General features: G+C 41.3%; 1 protein-coding gene across 2 annotated transcripts in view; it reads right to left on the bottom strand.

Annotated features, from left to right (window-relative positions):
• The window catches only part of acsl6 (acyl-CoA synthetase long chain family member 6), a 52,764-nt gene that overhangs the window by 25,401 nt on the left and 5,954 nt on the right, over positions 1-21,409 (bottom strand). The window contains exons 1-9 of one of the 2 annotated variants that reach the window (XM_082141282.1): positions 19,793-19,930; positions 18,607-18,827; positions 14,990-15,104; positions 12,193-12,257; positions 12,015-12,116; positions 10,073-10,172; positions 8,390-8,568; positions 6,458-6,490; positions 5,019-5,070 (exon numbers count right to left, since the gene is read on the bottom strand). In XM_082141282.1, coding sequence (XP_081997408.1) covers positions 5,019-5,070; positions 6,458-6,490; positions 8,390-8,568; positions 10,073-10,172; positions 12,015-12,116; positions 12,193-12,257; positions 14,990-15,104; positions 18,607-18,810 — 850 coding nt within the window. In that variant the 5' untranslated portion in view covers positions 18,811-18,827; positions 19,793-19,930. Of the gene's footprint in view, positions 1-5,018; positions 5,071-6,457; positions 6,491-8,389; positions 8,569-10,072; positions 10,173-12,014; positions 12,117-12,192; positions 12,258-14,989; positions 15,105-18,606; positions 18,828-19,792; positions 19,931-21,409 lie in introns of those variants that run through there. The other variant, XM_082141281.1, reaches the window with a different exon arrangement.

Below are 21,409 nucleotides of genomic sequence, written 5' to 3' on the forward strand. Positions count from 1 at the left end.
CCCCGTCTGATTGGTCGTGGCGGAGGTGTTGCAACCATTTATAGAGATATTCTCAATGTTAATCAGAAAACGGGTTATAAGTTTATTTCATTTGAAGTACTTGTACTAAATGTTACGCTCTTAGATGTTAGAAAAACATCCCTATTATCTCTAGCCTTGGCTACCGTATATAGACCGCCAGGGCCTTACGCTGATTTCCTAAAAGAGTTTGCAGATTTTCTCTCAGACCTATTAGTCAATGTCGATAAAGCACTAATTGTTGGAGATTTTAACATACACGTAGATAATCCAAATGATGCGTTAGGAGCTGCGTTTACAGATTTATTAAATTCATTTGGGGTCAAGCAAAACGTCACCGGACCAACTCATCGTCTTAATCATACACTCGATTTAATTATATCACATGGAACCGATCCAACCGATATAGATATCATTCCACAAAGCAGACCTGCCAACCTGTACGCATTTTGCGTAGCGGATACGCATTTTGACTTCAAAGTACGCTGATACGATTTGTCACTCTAAACTACGCAAAAACCTGGTGACGCCTCTGTGCACGCGCTGTCCTCAAATCCAGCTAGAGCAAAAGAAGAAGAGTTCGACCAATCATAGCGCTGGGTTCATTCCCCAAATAGCAAGCGGGCATGATTGACAGATGCGTAAGGCCTATCATTAAAAAGAGACTGAAAATATACACCAATAAAGATTCCCGCTTGATCCCGCGGCCGCCGTCTGACTGATTTCATAAGCGAGGACAGTACGGTACTTCTGACTCCTGAAGGTAAACGGCCTGGGGTCGATGTGGAAAGATGATTGTTGAGTTAACTTAATCTTATGGATTCGATGATCACACAGATCGCATGGATTATCTTAAAATACTCCGTTAAGTTATTCATGGTCACTCAGAAAAGAGGAAGACATCATTCAGTCATGCAAATAATAAAATGCTCAAGTAATTCTGAACTATAAATCTTGAAATCGCTATATGGTTTAGTGATTATGAAAGTGCTGTGATTTGTGGATTAACGTTAGCCTACTGATAAGCGCGAGTCTGGAGAAACAGGCGTTTATTTATTCATTAATTCTGTGTTACGTTATTGTCTTAACTCTTAATTATATCTAAAGTAGCCTACCTAATTATGTTACATATTTATTTTGTATGAAAACTAGCGCGTTAGTTACTTATGGATTAAAAAATACCGTTGTATCAGTTCTGCGCGAGCTCTCTCTCAAACACGGACGCGCGCACACAGAGAGAGAAGATCATTGTAAAATGAAAATTGACGGGCTAAGTTTAAATTTTGTTCTTGCTTGGTTTTTTTTTTCTGTCAAAAAGCATTTTGTATTATCCATCCCTGCTTTTAAAATTCCTTAAATGACGGACGTTTACTGTTAACACAGCCCTCATTATATGTCGCATTCGGAACTTATAACGTTACTTTATATTATTTTTAGAATAAGTGATTCGTTATGCTATTATTGGACTCCTGTCTATTCATTGTCAACTGTTTTCTATATGTTTGTATTGGCTAACATTTATTCATGCGTGTCCTGTTTAAAATGTGCAATGTTTAAATGCAAAGACAGCACGTCACAAATAGAAGCCCTTTTCCCTGTGGTATTTAGTATCATATTTGGATATTGGAAAATAAATTAATTAGCCTATCTTAATGGTACACAATGTTCCTATGTTTTATCTTTTTTAATATTTTTTTATTTTTATTTTTTTTACTGTGTTCTAGGGGTTTCTTGATTTTAGACTAGTTGACCAGCACACATTATATGCAATGCAACTATATAACGCATGTGTGTCGTCGTCCAAACCGCCCATACAATCCCCCGTAATGATTAGTAATGATTTCATGAACTGCTTCACTGAGAAAATAGAAAGCATCAGAACCACAATTGTAAACGTTCAATCTTCAATTGCGCCTTATAATTCAGCTTCAATTATCACCCCGCAAGAACAATTACAGTGCTTTACAACTATAGAACAAAAAGAGTTAAATAAACTTATCACTTCATCTAAAACAACAACATGTTTATTAGATCCTATACCAACTAAACTACTGAAAGAAGTGTTACCTGTAGTGGAAGAGCCTCTCCTCAATATTATTAACTCGTCTTTATCTTTAGGTCATGTTCCAAGAACATTTAAACTGGCAGTTATAAAACCTCTCATTAAAGCAGCACTAGGTAACTTTTCAACCTTCATAATATATTTCCAAGACTCTTGTGATGGTACATCGACTTACAATAGGTTGAATGACATGTCTGCCATAGCCTGACGGGGTCTGTATCGTTTTTAATCGTACTTTTAAACTTCGGGGTTCGGGTAGTAACCCCCGCACACACAAAAGAACTACAAAATTCGACTGCTTTACGGCATAGGCTACCTCACTTCCCCCAACACGTCCTCACATGCTGTTGGACTTGTAAGTATATTGCTTATATTGTATATCACTCGGACAAGCTTTCACTCGTTGGTGTGAGCTAAAAAGCACCTGGCGTTCTTGTTGATGGATTAGTAACTTAGACATCTTCGGAGGCTAGCTGTGCTTGTTCGATGTCCGACGATTTGTAACGCGTTGTGTTTATTCCCCAATCGAACTCGTGTAACTGTCTGTCACACATTCTACCGTCCACAGCATTACTTGATAGACAAAAATAGGACAAGAATGAGCATCAAATAGAAACAACCAGCTTACGGGGTGTTCGAGGCACACATACAATACAGACTGCCGACAGTTAAACAGGGCGCGCGCAGCTCTTAAAGGGGCCACACCTTATTTCCACTCGTTACAGCTTCCATCCGACTGAACAGGGACCGGTATACAGGGGGGAGGGGATCAGGCCGTGAGTGAAGAGACTGCTCTGCGTGAGTGGTATTTACGACAGTAACGTTAAATACAAGTAGTCCACAGCGACTCTAGGGGTCGTTGTTTGACCAAAACGGAAATCTTACCTAGTGGGGCTTTAAGAACCCACAATTAGATCATAATAATCTAGCAAATTATAGACCCATTTCAAATCTTCCATTTATGTCTAAAATATTAGAAAAAGTGGTGTCCGCTCAACTGGGCTCTTTCTTGCAACAAAATGAGATCTATGAAAAGTTTCAGTCTGGATTCAGACCGCATCATAGCACTGAAACTGCGCTCGTTAAAATCACAAATGATTTACTTTTAGCTTCTGACCAAGGCTGTATCTCAATACTAGTTTTACTTGATCTCAGTGCCGCGTTCGATACTATAGATCACACATTACTCTTAGATCGACTACAAAATTATACTGGTGTTCAAGGACAAGCATTAAGCTGGTTCAAATCATACCTATCTGACCGCTACCATTTTGTCTATTTAAATGGAGAAAAATCTATCATAACTCCAGTAAACTATGGAGTGCCGCAGGGATCTGTGTTAGGCCCTCTGTTATTCTCAATATATATGATGCCACTTGGAAATATTATAAGGAAACATGGAATTAGTTTCCATTGTTATGCTGATGACACTCAAATATATATTTCATCACGGCCGGATGAAAACGCAAAGTGTGTTAAAGATATAAAAGATTGGATGACGCGCAATTTTCTTTTATTAAATCCAGACAAGACAGAGGTAATACTTATCGGTTCAAAAAACCGCCCACAAAACCTCGCACAATACAACTTTAACATCATAGGATGTCCTGTTACTTTATCCTCTACAGTAAAATACCTGGGTGTTATACTCGATTGCAACCTGTCTTTTGAAAATCATATTTCATATGTTACAAAAACAGCCTTTTTCCACCTTAGAAACATTGCTAAGCTATGTAATATGCTATCAGTTTCTGATGCAGAAAAGTTAGTTCATGCATTCATGACCTCGAGACTGGATTACTGTAATGCTTTATTAGCTGGTTGTCCTGCATCCTCAATAAACAAGCTACAGTTAGTCCAAAATGCAGCCGCTAGAGTTCTTACGAGATCAAGAAGATATGATCATATAACACCGATTTTATCATCACTGCATTGGTTACCTATAAAGTTCCGTATTAATTACAAGGTATTGCTACTGACTTATAAAGCCCTAAACGGCTTAGCTCCAGTCTATTTAACGGATCTTCTATCGCCCTATAATCCATCGTGCTCTTTAAGATCACTAAATTCAAGGCTTTTGGTCATACCTAGGATATCCAGAACCACCAAAGGAGGGAGAGCATTTTCACATTTGGCTCCAAAACTCTGGAATAGCCTTCCTGATACTGTTCGTTGCTCAGACTCGCTCTCCCAGTTTAAAACTAGATTAAAGTCGCATCTCTTCAGCCAGGCATTCATATAATCTTACAGTTCAAACTACAATCCGGCCTCTAGCTCATAAATGCCAGAGGAGAACTGGCCCCCGACTGAGCCTGGGTTCTCCCAAGGTTTTTTTTCTCCATTAGGTCACCTGATGGAGTTTTAGGACACCATTAGGTCACTTGATGGAGTTTTTCGGTTCCTTGCCACTGTTGCCTTTGGCTTGCTCAGTTGGGGATATTTTGGGGATATTTAATTTAATTTTATCAATCAATAAATTCCTCTTGAAACAAACTTTGTTGTATTATTTTAATTTAATACTGTGAAGCTGCTTTGATACAATCTGTATTGTGAAAAGCGCTATACAAATATACTTGACTTGACTTGACTTTAGTTTAGGTTAGGTTAGGTCAGTTTTGGTCATGTTAGGTTCGTTTAGTTTAGTTTAGTTTAGTTTAGTTTAGTTTAAGTTTAGGGTTAGGGTTAGGTTAGGTTAGGTTAGGTTAGGTTAGGTCAGTTTTGGTCATGTTAGGTTCGTTTAGTTTAGTTTAGTTTAGGTTAGGTTAGGTTAGGTCAGTTTAGGTTAGGGTTAGGGTTAGGTTAGGTTAGTTTTGGTCATGTTAGGTTTGTTTAGTTTAGTTTAGTTTACTTAAGATCAGTTTAGGTTAGGGTTAGGTTAGGTTAGGTCAGGTTAGGGTTAACCAGTGGCAGAAGAGAATGTGGATCTGCGTTGACTCACCTGTGGTTCCACTGGTGAAGCAGACGATGGACAGGTCATCTGGTGCCGGCGGCTACGAGAACACATTAAACTGTTACTGGACACATCTAGCTAGTGCTCAACAAGATCAATGTCAGTGAAGCGCACAGATCAAAATACTGAAGCGCTAATGAGAGGATCGCCCTGGTCTGTTTAAGTCCGACACACAAGCAACTTTACACTGGCATTCATGCATTATGCATTTAACATTTTTAACACACAATACAACAACAAAAAGAAACCTGAGGGCAGGTAAGGGTGTCTTCAGACGTGAGTGTAGTACCACTCCTGACCTCAAGGGGCAGACTATCCCAGACTATCCCAGAGACTACAGAGACTTTAGGAGAGTTAGCGCTCATCTACCACATGAATATAAGTGACATCAAAAAGAAATGTTTTCATAATGACTACTTTTTTCATACTTTTTTTTATATATATCATTTGTAGGATGTTTGTAAAACAAATCTTATAACAAATCTATTGGTTAAAGTTGTCATAATCTGTTCCAGTTTGGACTATTAGGCTGTGTTCAGACTGCAGCAAATCAGATTTCATCTCAAATCAGATCTTTTCTGGCAGACTGTCCGCAAATAAGATTTGTGTGTCCAGACATAACTAACTTATCTGCATGGGTAGCTTTGGTAAGAACGCAGGCGTACACACGTATGTGCCGAGACTTTCAGAACGGATGCAGGACAAACAGAGCTGCATCAACTCGCTCTTCAGATAGGGTTAGGGCTAACCCTAACTCTTCAGATAGGCGCCCTGTCGAGTCCAGTTTTGCCGTTATCGTTGTGTGTCGCATTAAGAGTGAGACAAGAGACAATTTGAAATCCAATTTGATCAGCCAGAGCGGCCGGACTGAGATGCATCTGTAAAAATCTGATTGGAATCGCATTTCAAATCACCTTCTAATGTGATTTGTATCAAATTTCATGTGTTTTTTTTTTTTTTGTCCTCCAGACTTTCAAAACCCCATCTGGATTTTTCTGGCTGTCTGAACACGCCTTAATGTATACTCCTTATTTTCATGTGATTCCGTTTCCTGTGTTCGTTTCAGCAGTCATGGAGACTAATTATGTTGCGCACCTGTTTCTTGTTGAGTTGTGTATTTAAGTCTCTGATCAGTGTTGTCTTTACGCGGTGTAAAGATTTTGTGGTTCTTCCTCTCTGGATTATCCTGTGTTTAATAAAGTGTTAAAGCTACAGTAATTTTTTCATCAACCTACGCTGTAAAAAGTGCTAACCTGCTATTGTTAGATTTGTAAGAGCTATACCTGATTTAATTGATGGTATAAAGTAATGTATTCAGGTTGATTCTGTTTTTGACTTTAGTTCAGGGAGATTGTACCATGTTTCAGTGAAGAGTGATCACTTTATTCATCCAAACACTGGTAGAGAAGTGATAGTGCCTCACTCACCACTGGTTTCCTGTAGTGATCTCGACCCATAGCCTGGAAACAACAACACGATTTTAACCAACATCATTCTGTGCTCTTCTTCAAGCAACAGCATCAATACAGTTTGCCCACATTGTTCATGTTATTCATCTCCACACACTGACAGGAAACAGGCGTCCTCCGGTGTTGGTTGTTTAGTGAACATAGGTCGGTCACGGCTGGTTTGAGTGCGGTTGTTTGCAGCAAATGTAAAGAGTCTGTACTGCAAGCTGAAGCCTGTCTCGATGAAACCGCATTCTGGAATGCTTTCTTCCTCTGACAGATTGTCCTGATATACTACCAAGGAAGTCTGCAGTGCTGAAAACAACCCTCAAATATGAACCATGGCCACATCCCTCAGTTGAACTCAATGATTCCTTATGGGACAACCAACAGACAATGTTGGAGGAAGTTACTGTTAAAAGTAATGCATTACAATATTGCGTTACTCCCTAAAAAGGAACTAATAATGTTACTTAATGTTAATAATTACTTAATTATGTTACTTACTTTCTATGAAAAGTAATTGCGTTACTTTTTCTCACTTGGGATGGGTTTGCTTTTTTAAATAACAACAAATAATTTTTTTGTCAAATGTAAAGGCCCTTTCACAGCAGAAGTGGAGTGAATAAGCTTCAGGCTGAATGAAGTGCAGATTCACTCCTGTACAGTAGAGGGCGCCACTCAAACCTTTCAGCTGCTACTGTTCTGGACCACAGAAGAAGAACATTCAACACTCTTACTTCAGCAATAAACACAGATGGAAATGAAGCACAAATGGGACATTTATCTCAAGTGATTTTTGCTTAAACATGTGGTTGAATTGGATCATTGGAGGTCAGCAGCAAAGACATTAAATACATAAAGTATATTTGTGTTACTTAACATATTTAATAATTGCAGGTTTGCGTTCTGAGTTTTGATATTTGGTTTGATATTCTGAGTTTACATTTCACTGTTTTCATTCATTTTGAGGAATACAGAATCTGCACTTACTCCCGGTTTTACTCCGCATTGGGACAGGAGAGCTGTCAGTCAATACATGAGATTACTTGTTTGAAAAAGTAACTTTTTGTTGTAAATTTAAATTTTCTTTACTTGTTACTTGAAAAAAGTAATCTGAATACATAACTTGCGTTACTTGTAATGCGTTACTACCCCAACACTGCCAGGAGATATATTTCTTACCAGTAACTAAAGGAAATATGATGAAGCTGAATGAGGACTCAACCTTCAAAATGACTGCCATAAAACACTCATAACAGTGGTCAGTGAGGGTCGCAGTCATTCCTTGACATGTGTCTGGCTTCTCTATGACCCGTTCAATCGTTCATGTACGACTGCATCAGTCCTCATTTACTCCCATCATATGGGAAAAAGCAGACAGGATATTCTTCAAATATTCAGAAACTAACAATCCCTTTGCCAATAAATCAATCTAAACCAGTGGTTCTCAATCCTTTTGACTACGATTGTGAAAAACAATATTTTGAAGAAATGTTTGTTACTTCTGCTATTATGACGAAGCTGCTAAATTAGACTAAATTTAATATAAATTTAATTATTTATATTATTATTTATAGAAACTAGGAGTGGCAATATATTACAATAATTTAATTAAATAATGATAATGGTCTTCATGTTTTACATTACCATAGAATTTACATGACTTTCCTAATTATTTTAACTCACAAATAGCCATTCTACACAAAAATATTATATATGTTTGTAAATGTTATTTACACTTTTAAAATGCCCTCGTCCAGCATATCCGGTTTGTCCAAGAGAAGCTGGTTCTGAAATATTAATGGTAGTTTAATGGTAGTTAAATAAGAAATATGATTGTGATGGTGACTGTGGTTGAGAAGCACTGGTTTAAACTGAATGGTAAAAGCGTGATGAAGTCCTTCTCACCTCCACATCTTTCAGGGCCTGGATGTGAACGCCACACTTCTGTCCTTCTTCCACCAGCTGAGCTTCAAACGTATCCATGAGGATGATCATCTTCAGACCGGGCGTCTCTCTTCTCTGGACATTTCCCAGAAGCACTGTGGCTTTCTCTGGTTTATCACAGATTACTGTGGCGATTTCAGCTGGAAAACAAAAACTTCACGGTTAAAGACGGAAAGAGCCCTTTTAAAAATAAAGGTTCTTGGCATTGAACCTTTTGTCACAGGTGTTTTCTGGCAGACAGATGAGGGAGACGTAATATCCAATACGAAGGTTTATTAACAACAGATCCAACAGAAAGGCAAACAGATAGCAACACACACTAAACATAGACAACACCGGACACTGAACTCAAACAGAACTGAACATATATACAGGTGTTAAAGGGGTCATATAATGGTACATGCACTTTTACAAGTTGATTGTACTGAAATGTGTGTTGGCAGTGCCTGTACACAACCATCATAAAATGATAAAAATCCATCCAGTGTTTTGTTTTTTAATCTTCTTATATGTTTCCTCCCATCTCAAATCAAGCTGTTCGATATTGTGACGTCACAAAATCGACGCCCCTCCCACGATGGTTGATTGACAGCAGCGTTTCAACACAGACCCGCCCTTGTGCCCTCGTGAGCGAGCTGTCAATCATAGCCCGCGCCGACCGGCGCGTTCAGTGTTGATAGCTGGAACACTGAGTAGAATGGCGTCTAAGCGATTGTGGTGTTTTGTTCTTGGGTGTAATAAGGAACACAGCAGTCATATTGATGTTCCTAAATCCGTACAGCTGAAGACGCAGTGGCTGAGTTTGTTTTCGAAGGGAATATTACTCACGATCAACGTCAATGCTTTCATGTTTGGGCGAATCATTTCACCAGACTGCTTTATAAACGAGGGTCAGTAAAGCTGGTTTTGCTAAGAAGCTGCTCCTGAAAAAAGGATCGGTACCAATTATTCGTGTTCCTGCCGCACCTCCAGAAGAAGAAGTGAGTGTAACGTTTTATTAACCTTTATATTAATCTTTATATTAATCTTTGCAAATGGCTTGCTGCACGCTTCACGATGAATGCGGCTGTTTACACTCAGGGTACATTACTGCATGTTTTCTATGTATGACGTTCTCAATATAATTCATAATCCCACGTTTATAATGAACAACACGTTATGGTTATTGTGTTGTTGTGTTACAAACGGTGTACACACAGAACAGAGGGGCGGGGTGAGCAAAGCTCATTATCATTTAAAGACACATGCACTTAAACGGCGTGCTGAAAACAGAGCTGTTCTTGACCAGGTAAAATTAGTGTTTTCTTACAATACTAATGAGAATTTTTTAATTAAAGTATATTACAAACTTTTAATTTAGACCCTAAAGAATCATATTAGCTTGTACAAAAATGACATTATATGACCCCTTTAATGATGGCGACTGATGAGTGTGCAGCTGAATGTGATTAGTGTCCGTGACAACAAATGAGTGACGAAGGCAGGTGATGACAACACATAACGAGTCCAAACTAATGTGAATGTGACACCTTTAACCTCTTTCTATCGTTCTTTAGGGTCTTTATGCTGGAAAATGGTTTAGGTTATTACAATGAGTGACAGTGATGGTTCTTCGCTGAGAAGAGTGTGTGTGAATGAGCTGACCTGTGTTGATGATGTAGCGGATGGCGTCGGGTCCGAGAGTGTCGTAAAGCGGCACCACCACCATAGAGTACGAGTAGCACGCCAGCTCAGAGATGATCCACTGAAAGACAAGAAGAAGCGCTTCATGAGTCTCCTGCTATTAGAGAAGTAGAGAAAATTTTCGTGTGTTAAAATGAAAATTAGCTCATGATTTACTCACCCTCAAGTCATCCTAGGTGTATATGACATTCTTCTCTCAGACGAATACATTCAGAGTTATATTAATAAATGTCCTGGCTCCTCCGAGCTTTATAATGGCAGTGGGTTGCAACCAACAGATTGAAGCTCATAAAAGTGCATCTGTCCATCATAAAAGTGCATCTATCCATGATAAAAGTGCATCTGTCCATCATAAAAGTGCATCTATCCATGATAAAAAGTGCATCTATCCATCATAAAAGTGCATCTATCCATGATAAAAAGTGCATCTGTCCATCATAAAAGTGCATCTATCCATGATAAAAAGTGCATCTGTCCATCATAAAAGTGCATCTATCCGTCATAAAAGTGCATCTGTCCATCATAAAAGTGCATCTATCCATGATAAAAAGTGCATCTGTCCATCATAAAAGTGCATCTATCCGTCATAAAAGTGCATCTGTCCATCATAAAAGTGCATCTATCCATCATAAAAGTGCATCTGTCCATCATAAAAGTGGATCTATCCATGATAAAAAGTGCATCTGTCCATCATAAAGTGCATCTATCCATCATAAAAGTGCATCTGTCCATCATAAAAGTGCATCTGTCCATCTATTTTTCTTACACATGGATGGATGCACTTTTATGATGGATAGATGCACTTTTATGATGGACAGATGCACTTTTATGATGGATAGATGCACTTTTATGATGGACAGATGCACTTTTTATCATGGATAGATCCACTTTTATGATGGACAGATGCACTTTTATGATGGATAGATGCACTTTTATGATGGATAGATGCACTTTATGATGGATAGATGCACTTTTATGATGGAGAGATGCACTTTATGATGGACAGATGCACTTTATGATGGATAGATGCACTTTTATGATGGATAGATGCACTTTATGATGGATAGATGCACTTTTATGATGGATAGATGCACTTTATGATGGAGAGATGCACTTTATGATGGACAGATGCACTTTATGGTGGATAGATGCACTTTTATGATGGATAGATGCACTTTATCATGGATAGATCCACTTTTATGATGGACAGATGCACTTTATGATGGAGAGATGCACTTTATCATGGATAGATCCACTTTTATGATGGATAGATGCACTTTATGATGGACAGATGCACTTTTATGATGGATAGATGCACTTTATCATGGATAGATCCACTTTTATGATGGATAGATGCACTTTATGATGGAGAGATGCACTTTATGGTGGATAGATGCACTTTTATGATGGATAGATGCACTTTTATGATGGATAGATGCACTTTTATGATGGACAGATGCACTTTTATGATGGACAGATGCACTTTTATGATGGACAGATGCACTTTTATGATGGATAGATGCACTTTTATGATGGACAGATGCACTTTTTATCATGGATAGATGCACTTTTATGATGGACAGATGCACTTTTATGATGGATAGATGCACTTTTATGATGGATAGATGCACTTTTATGATGGACAGATGCACTTTTATGATGGATAGATGCACTTTTATGATGGACAGATGCACTTTTTTGAGCTTCAATCTGTTGGTTGCAATCCACTGCCATTATAAAGCTTGGAAGAGCCAGGACATTTTTTAATATAACTCTGATTGTATTCGTCTGAAAGAAGAATGTCATATACACCTAGGATGGCTTGAGGGTGAGTAAATCATGGGGTAATTTTCATTTTAAAGTGAACTCCTCCTTTAGCAGGATGGTGTTTGGGGTGTTTTACCTCAGGCCTGTTCTGTGCGAACACCCCGATGAACTGAGCCGTATTGGGCTGACATCCCTGAGACAGCAGACCCGAGCCCAAGTCTTCTGCCCTGCGGAACACCTGCGGGACACACACACACAGCTCACACCGCGTCGGACCAGCGCTTACACACACCACACAACACTCCTACACTCACCTCTTTATAGGACAGCCATTTGTAGGGTTGATTGGGGAGTCTGGAGCCTAAAAACGGTCCATCACCTGCTCAGAACATCAGAAGTGAGAGAGAGACGTCAGATCCGATCATCTCAAACACCACGCTCACAACATCAGCTAACCATGATCCATACCTCTAAAGCATTATTCATCTTAGTTCATGTTAATCTCAACATGAGCAAACATGAACTAACAATAAACAGTTGTATTTTTATTAACTTACGCTAACAAAGCTTAATAAATACTGTAAGAAATGCTTGTTGTTTCCCATACGACCCTTTATTCTCTGTTCAACAGTGGTTTCTGTGTAAATATACCTTGTTTAATTCAGTGCTGTTGGTCTAGTGCAAGTAATGTGTGTGTGTGGTTACAGGAAGCAGTAATTCATCATGCTGTGAAGTGGAGCTCAGGGTTAAAATTACACGGCGGCCTTCAGAATATCATGCACTCTTATATATATATATTGTGGCGGGAGGAGCAAACGACAGACACAGTGGGAGTGGTGTCAGCTCCGCGCTATCTTCCTGGACACACGAGGACACCAGTGTGCAAGCTCAGGGGAGAGACCTGTGTCTCGAGGAGAGGCGCTCAACATCTAACAGCGGCGGTGACGAGGCTTCAGGTGTCAGGTGTGCCTCACCACACACCGCCAGTCCCTCCTCTCCAATCACACACACTCCAGTCGGGAACCTGCCGAAGGGCGGCGAGTTCAGGGATGGGGTGGCGCTGATTACTAGGGAGAGGCAGTCGATCCATCACTATATATACTGTATAAGCCTTCAACAAGACGAGTGTTTTAGTGTGTGATGTTACTGGTGTGACCCGTTCAGATGTGACCCCGGATGAGGCACTGTGTGATTCAACATGTTTGCATGAATCAGATTCAGGGTGTGTGCAGTGGTGAGACTCTCTGGGCTGAGTCCAGTGAACATGATGTGTGTGTTGAACTGAACTGATTCTCACCTTTGATGTGCAGGTGTGTGTTGAACTGATTCTCACCTGTGATGTGCAGGTGTGTGTTGAACTGAACTGATTCTCACTCGTGATGTGCAGGTGTGTGTTGAACTGATTCTCACCTGTGATGTGCAGGTGTGTGTTGAACTGAACTGATTCTCACCTTTGATGTGCAGGTGTGTGTTGAACTGATTCTCACCTGTGATGTGCAGGTGTGTGTTGAACTGAACTGATTCTCACCTTTGATGTGCAGGTGTGTGTTGAACTGATTCTCACCTGTGATGTGCAGGTGTGTGTTGAACTGAACTGATTCTCACCTGTGATGTGCAGGTGTGTGTTGAACTGATTCTCACTCGTGATGTGCAGGTGTGTGTTGAACTGAACTGATTCTCACCTGTGATGTGCAGGTGTGTGTTGAACTGATTCTCACCTGTGATGTGCAGGTGTGTGTTGAACTGAACTGATTCTCACCTGTGATGTGCAGGTGTGTGTTGAACTGATTCTCACTCGTGATGTGCAGGTGTGTGTTGAACTGATTCTCACCTGTGATGTGCAGGTGTGTGTTGAACTGATTCTCACCTGTGATGTGCAGGTGTGTGTTGAACACATGAACTGATTCTCACCTGTGATGTGCAGGTGTGTGTTGAACTGATTCTCACCTGTGATGTGCAGGTGTGTGTTGAACTGAACTGATTCTCACTCGTGATGTGCAGGTGTGTGTTGAGCTGAACTGATTCTCACCTGTGATGTGCAGGTGTGTGTTGAACTGATTCTCACTCGTGATGTGCAGGTGTGTGTTGAGCTGAACTGATTCTCACCTGTGATGTGCAGGTGTGTGTTGAACTGAACTGATTCTCACCTGTGATGTGCAGGTGTGTGTTGAACTGATTCTCACCTGTGATGTGCAGGTGTGTGTTGAACTGAACTGATTCTCACCTGTGATGTGCAGGTGTGTGTTGAACTGAACTGATTCTCACCTGTGATGTGCAGGTGTGTGTTGAACTGATTCTCACTCGTGATGTGCAGGTGTGTGTTGAACACATGAACTGATTCTCACCTGTGATGTGCAGGTGTGTGTTGAACACATGAACTGATTCTCACCTGTGATGTGCAGGTGTGTGTTGAACACATGAACTGAACTGATTCTCACCTGTGATGTGCAAGTGTGTGTTGAACACATGAACTGATTCTCACCTGTGATGTGCAAGTGTGTGTTGAACTGAACTGATTCTCACCTGTGATGTGCAGGTGTGTGTTGAACACATGAACTGAACTGATCCTCACCTGTGATGTGCAAGTGTGTGTTGAACACATGAACTGATTCTCACCTGTGATGTGCAAGTGTGTGTTGAACTGAACTGATTCTCACCTGTGATGTGCAGGTGTGTGTTGAACTGATTCTCACTCGTGATGTGCAGGTGTGTGTTGAGCTGAACTGATTCTCACTCGTGATGTGCAGGTGTGTGTTGAACACATGAACTGATTCTCACCTGTGATGTGCAGGTGTGTGTTGAACACATGAACTGATTCTCACCTGTGATGTGCAGGTGTGTGTTGAACACATGAACTGAACTGATTCTCACCTGTGATGTGCAGGTGTGTGTTGAACACATGAACTGAACTGATTCTCACCTGTGATGTGCAGGTGTGTGTTGAACACATGAACTGAACTGATCCTCACCTGTGATGTGCAAGTGTGTGTTGAACACATGAACTGATTCTCACCTGTGATGTGCAAGTGTGTGTTGAACACATGAACTGAACTGATCCTCACCTGTGATGTGCAGGTGTGTGTTGAACACATGAACTGAACTGATCCTCACCTGTGATGTGCAGGCCTCGCTGGAACACCTCGTACAGGGTCTTGGCGTCCTCATGGTAGTAGGAGAGAAGCTCGGAGCCGCTGCCCATCATGGACCGTCGAGCGCCGTCTCCCATCTGGAAAACACACAAACGGGACAGAGAGACTGAGAGAGGAGGACATCTGAGCTAAAGCTCATTTCAATAACTGCTTGAAAGACGTATTGTTGAATTGTTCGTCTGGTACTGCTTTGCATCTGTGTTTGCATTTATATTTGCATTGGCCTGGTCTCTGTGGGATTAAGATGTCCTGTTCGATTCTTTAGTCTGCAGTTTCAAGGGCTTTCAAGAGCTTTATAGGATACTGAAATATTCTTAAGATAATAATCATCTCCTGAGCTGAGTATGAACACATATATATGAATATACTGATTGTCCTGATGTTTCAGGGCGATTCAAGCGGACTGTCTCACATCTTTTGCTTTTATGCAAAACAGTGAGTAAATGCAGGTCTGAGGCAGATTTGAACACAGATTTGATTCAGCAGAAAACTGATCCTCACAGGACAACAACGAACAAGTACTTTTGTTTTGATCATTTATCATCCAGGTGAAAAAAGAATAATGATGGTCCTTAATAAACACCAATGCAAATTAATAAAAATGACAAAAACACACAGCAAAATTATTAAAACAAAAACAAAACCTAATTAAAAAAAATCTCTCTATATATATATTTTTTGTATATATATATTTGTAGTATATTTTTATATATATATATATATATATATATATATATATATTTATAAACTAGAATAGCATGTCAATCATACTAAAATAATTGGAGAAAGAAAGAAAGAAAGAAAGAAAGAAAGAAAGAAAGAAAGAAAGAAAGAAAGAAAGGTCATGTAAATTCATTAGTAATAAGAAATGTAAACCATAAAGAGCTTTCAGTTATTGGGATTTTAGAACTTAATCATTTCAATTATTTATCATTATTTTATTGATTTATTTGTTAATATGTTAATATTTATATTGAATAGTACATGTAAGTGCTGAGTAATATTAATTAACTTCATGTACTATAGGTTTAGGGGTTAGTTGCATGTAATTATGCATAATTTACAGTTACTACTGTAGTAAGTTCATGTAACTTGTAACAAGGACACTGTAAAATAAAGTGTTACCATAAATTATATTCATAATAAAATACATAAACTTGAGATTTTCAAGAACTTGATTAACTTGAACTTGGTAGGTCTATAAATAACACTTTCCAGGATATCCAGTTTGTCCAAGATCAAGAAAACCAGGATCTTCAAAAATAATGGCAGTGGCTGAGGCAACAAATGAAATACAGATTTTATTTGTTTATGTATTATCTGACTGTAAAGCTTGTTCTGTGTGGTTTGAGCCCCTGAGCCTCGTGTAGAGCGTGTAGGTGGTCAGCAGGTGTGTTGGGGTCCTATATAGGAGATCAGGAGGTGTGTTTGGGTCCTGTATAGGAGATCAGGAGGTGTGTTGGGGTCCTATATAGGAGATCAGGAGGTGTGTTTGGGTCCTGTATAGGGGATCAGGAGGTGTGTTGGGGTCCTATATAGGAGATCAGGAGGTGTGTTTGGGTCCTGTATAGGGGATCAGGAGGTGTGTTTGGGTCCTGTATAGGGGATCAGGAGGTGTGTTTGGGTCCTGTATAGGGGATCAGGAGGTGTGTTTGGGTCCTGTATAGGGGATCAGGAGGTGTGTTTGGGTCCTGTATAGGGGATCAGGAGGTGTGTTTGGGTTCTGTATAGGGGATCAGGAGGTGTGTTGGGGTCCTATATAGGAGATCAGGAGGTGTGTTGGGGTCCTGTATAGGGGATCAGGAGGTGTGTTGGGGTCCTATATAGGAGATCAGGAGGTGTGTTTGGGTCCTGTATAGGGGATCAGGAGGTGTGTTTGGGTCCTGTATAGGGGATCAGGAGGTGTGTTTGGGTCCTGTATTGGGGATCAGGAGGTGTGTTTGGGTCCTGTATAGGGGATCAGGAGGTGTGTTTGGGTCCTGTATAGGAGATCAGGAGGTGTGTTTGGGTCCTGTATAGGAGATCAGGAGGTGTGTTTGGGTCCTGTATAGGAGATCAGGAGGTGTGTTTGGGTCCTGTATAGGGGATCAGGAGGTGTGTTTGGGTCCTGTATAGGAGATCAGGAGGTGTGTTGGGTCCTGCATAGGGGATCAGGAGGTGTGTTTGGGTCCTGTATAGGGGATCAGGAGGTGTGTTGGGGTCCTATATAGGAGATCAGGAGGTGTGTTGGGGTCCTGTATAGGGGATCAGGAGGTGTGTTTGGGTCCTGTATAGGGGATCAGGAGGTGTGTTGGGGTCCTATATAGGAGATCAGGAGGTGTGTTTGGGTCCTGTATAGGGGATCAGGAGGTGTGTTGGGGTCCTATATAGGAGATCAGGAGGTGTGTTTGGGTTCTGTATAGGGGATCAGGAGGTGTGTTTGGGTCCTGTATAGGGGATCAGGAGGTGTGTTGGGGTCCTATATAGGAGATCAGGAGGTGTGTTGGGGTCCTGTATAGGGGATCAGGAGGTGTGTTTGGGTCCTGTATAGGGGATCAGGAGGTGTGTTGGGGTCCTATATAGGAGATCAGGAGGTGTGTTTGGGTCCTGTATAGGGGATCAGGAGGTGTGTTGGGTTCCTATATAGGAGATCAGGAGGTGTGTTTGGGTTCTGTATAGGGGATCAGGAGGTGTGTTTGGGTCCTGTATAGGGGATCAGGAGGTGTGTTGGGGTCCTATATAGGAGATCAGGAGGTGTGTTTGGGTCCTGTATAGGGGATCAGGAGGTGTGTTTGGGTCCTGTATAGGGGATCAGGAGGTGTGTTTGGGTCCTGTATAGGGGATCAGGAGGTGTGTTTGGGTTCTGTATAGGGGATCAGGAGGTGTGTTTGGGTTCTGTATAGGAGATCAGGAGGTGTGTTTGGGTCCTGTATAGGGGATCAGGAGGTGTGTTGGGGTCCTATATAGGGGATCAGGAGGTGTGTTTGGGTCCTGTATAGGGGATCAGGAGGTGTGTTGGGTCCTGTATAGGGGATCAGGAAGTGTGTTTGGGTCCTGTATAGGAGATCAGGAGGTGTGTTGGGTCCTGCATAGGGGATCAGGAGGTGTGTTTGGGTCCTGTATAGGGGATCAGGAGGTGTGTTTGGGTCCTGTATAGGGGATCAGGAGGTGTGTTGGGTCCTGTATAGGGGATCAGGAGGTGTGTTTGGGTCCTGTATAGGGGATCAGGAGGTGTGTTTGGGTCCTGTATAGGGGATCAGGAGGTGTGTTGGGGTCCTGTATAGGGGATCAGGAGGTGTGTTGGGTCCTGTATAGGGGATCAGGAGGTGTGTTTGGGTCCTGTATAGGGGACCAGGAGGTGTGTTTGGGTCCTGTATAGGAGATCAGGAGGTGTGTTTGGGTCCTGTATAGGGGATCAGGAGGTGTGTTTGGGTCCTGTATAGGGGATCAGGAGGTGTGTTTGGGTCCTGTATAGGGGATCAGGAGGTGTGTTTGGGTTCTGTATAGGGGATCAGGAGGTGTGTTTGGGTCCTGTATAGGAGAACAGGAGGTGTGTTTGGGTCCTGTATAGGAGATCAGGAGGTGTGTTGGGTCCTGTACCTGCTCTTCTCTGGACTGGTGCTGGAGGTCACAGGGTGGGACGATGGCTCGCGGGCGATGGGAGATCCAGTAGGCCAGAACCGCAGTGAGCGCACCCAGACCCAGCAGAGTCGATGTGGGCAGAGAGCGGATAAACTCACCCAGATCCTCCAGCTCGGGCAGATGAAGACCCAGCAGAAGATCCCGAGACTGCATCTTCTCCATCAGAGTGGAGCTGAGCTCTGATACACACACACACACACACACACACACACACACATACACACACACTATATGAACACAAGCTGATGTAAAGATAACACAAAGTCACAGTGACAAATCAGTTCGTCTAGACCTCAACAGAGTTCGGCTTACATATTAACATGCTATCTGACTATAATGAACAAACACAACTGAACAACTCTGGAAATCAACAGAGCCTATGCTCACTAATTTCCTCTTTATTGAGAGTCTGTCCAATGGTTCAACTCTGTAATCCTCAAAAGCCAACAAAACCTCAAGACCTTTCGCTTTGATTCTTCTGCAATTCTGTGAACATTAATTAATTCTGTAAGTTACTCTAGTCTGATTATGAGTATTTTAAAAGGTAATATAGTGTAATTACAATAATTTAATTTTTGGAATCTGACTGCATGATCCAGCTGTAATCAGTCACTGTCTTCAATCAGTTCAATCAGATCAATATTAACTGTCCCACTGATCAGAATCCCACTGACAGAAGATCTGTGTCTGTCTCTGCCAACACTTTATTTTGATGCTCCGCAAGTACCTGTGATTCATATTAACTTATTCTACTAACCCAAACCTTGATCTACCAGTCTACTGATCCTCTAATGAGAGTTAGTCATTGCACGGTTATAGTGAGTGAAACGCCTGCCGATGGCCATGGAGCTGAAGCGTAACCCTTTCTTTGCTCTGTGAACAGTCTGACAGTCGTGTTAGTGACAAGTTACGGTAATGAACTCATGAGCACACATGTGTGGCTGATCCTGCAGTTCGGCTTTATTTGTTGATCTCATTCATGAACTCTTCCAAAAATGGAAGTTGATCACCAGGAATTAGATTTCTTTAGCTGTTTGCCCTGTGGCAATCTCTCATGCAAAATGAATATAGCACATAAACATCATATGAAATCAGAGAGGCATCAGCGCAGTATCGAGAGCATAACTAATAACTAATAACTCACCGGTGCGAGGAGCAGAAGTGTCTGAACCGTGGAGCAGCGAACGCGGGATATTGACGCATCTGATGTTTAAAGTTCAAGGTCTCAGCTCTCGTCCTGGTCAATTTAAAAAGACAGCTAACTGAGAGATGTTGTAAAACACAATGAAAGGATCTGAATGTGCTGTTAGTGTCACAGAGCTCAATGAGTGCAGATCTGGAGCGGGTTCTTATCATACTTTACTGAAGAATACTCACTCTGCTAGTAACATATTGGAAGTTGTGCTGGGCTTTACACGACAACACTGTTGTCGTATAAATGAACGGCCAGAACGCATTAAAAGTTTTCTGTTTTCAGTTGTCGTAAACGGCCCCTAAATGACTAAATAATGATTTGAGATTCACTAAATTTGTCGGCAGTGTGTGTACACAACCCTCCTATAATGATAAAAATCCACCCACTCCTCTTTTTTATTCCCCATAAATCATAAGCAGTGTCTCAGAAAAAGCTGTTTGCAGATTATGGGCCCTATCTTCCACCCAGCGCAATTGACTTTGTACACCGATGCATGTATCATTCCTATTTTGCACCCGACACACAGCGGACTTTTCCCTCCACAGACGCATGTCGGTAAATTAGGGAATGAACTTGCGCTCCCGAGGGCGGTTCAGGGAAAAGAGGAGGCGTGATCCGGCGCAAATGTTCCCTGGTGCTATTTTGCAGTTTCAGAAAACAATTCCGCCACTGACCAGGAGAAACCTAGTCTAAAGTCAGTGGCGCGTTCAGATGCTATTTTAAGGGCGCATGCTTGGCCATAATGTAGCGTGAGCACAACACACATACACTTTGCTTCTCTCATCTATCACAGACGCAGCAGTTTTCATTTTTGCAAACCATACATAATTGCAAGGAAAAATATTCCACATGAGGGAAATCATTGTGGTGTCCATGAAGATGTGAAATAATAGGCATAAATCTAGCTTACACATTTACCCAAATTATCATACGCCTGTTTAACCGAAGCTAATTTGGGTGTGTTTCTCCATCCCCAATGTCACTTCTCTGTGTTTTACGGCCCTGATGAGAACGTCGGTCTCCTCGGCTGTGAACCGCTCCTGGCGTGCGTCTGGCAAATCCGCCGTTATAATAGACATCCGCCATGGAACAAGCGCGCCTGCTCTTAAAAGGAATGTGAGATGATGCTCTGATTGGTTTATTTCATGTTACACCCAAACCACACCTATGAGTAATGAAGCTACTGCAGACCAACACATTTTAGATTTGCGTCGGGTGCAAGAGTCATTTATCCCACCGGTATAATAGCAACAGCGCCCAAGACCCGCCCACAAAGTTACTTGCCTTTCGCTTTTGATACTTATGACGTCACATATGCTTAGACCCCGCCCACAACTGCTGACGGACAGTCGTCAGTAAAATGACGTTTCAGGGCTGATGATGTACAATATAGGCGGTATTATGCAAATGTATCTTCTAGTGATGTAGAACCGTAACGCATCGGGATTCGAAACACAAACGACTCGAAAAGGCGGTTCAGAGTCAATTCTTTCTATTGAGACTATAACTTTATTTATCGTGCACTTTCGACTTTACAACGTTTACTTTCACAAACAGCAATATTAC

Source organism: Leuciscus leuciscus (assembly GCF_965113295.1).
Source record: "Leuciscus leuciscus genome assembly, chromosome: 16".
Lineage (NCBI taxonomy): Eukaryota > Metazoa > Chordata > Actinopteri > Cypriniformes > Leuciscidae > Leuciscus > Leuciscus leuciscus.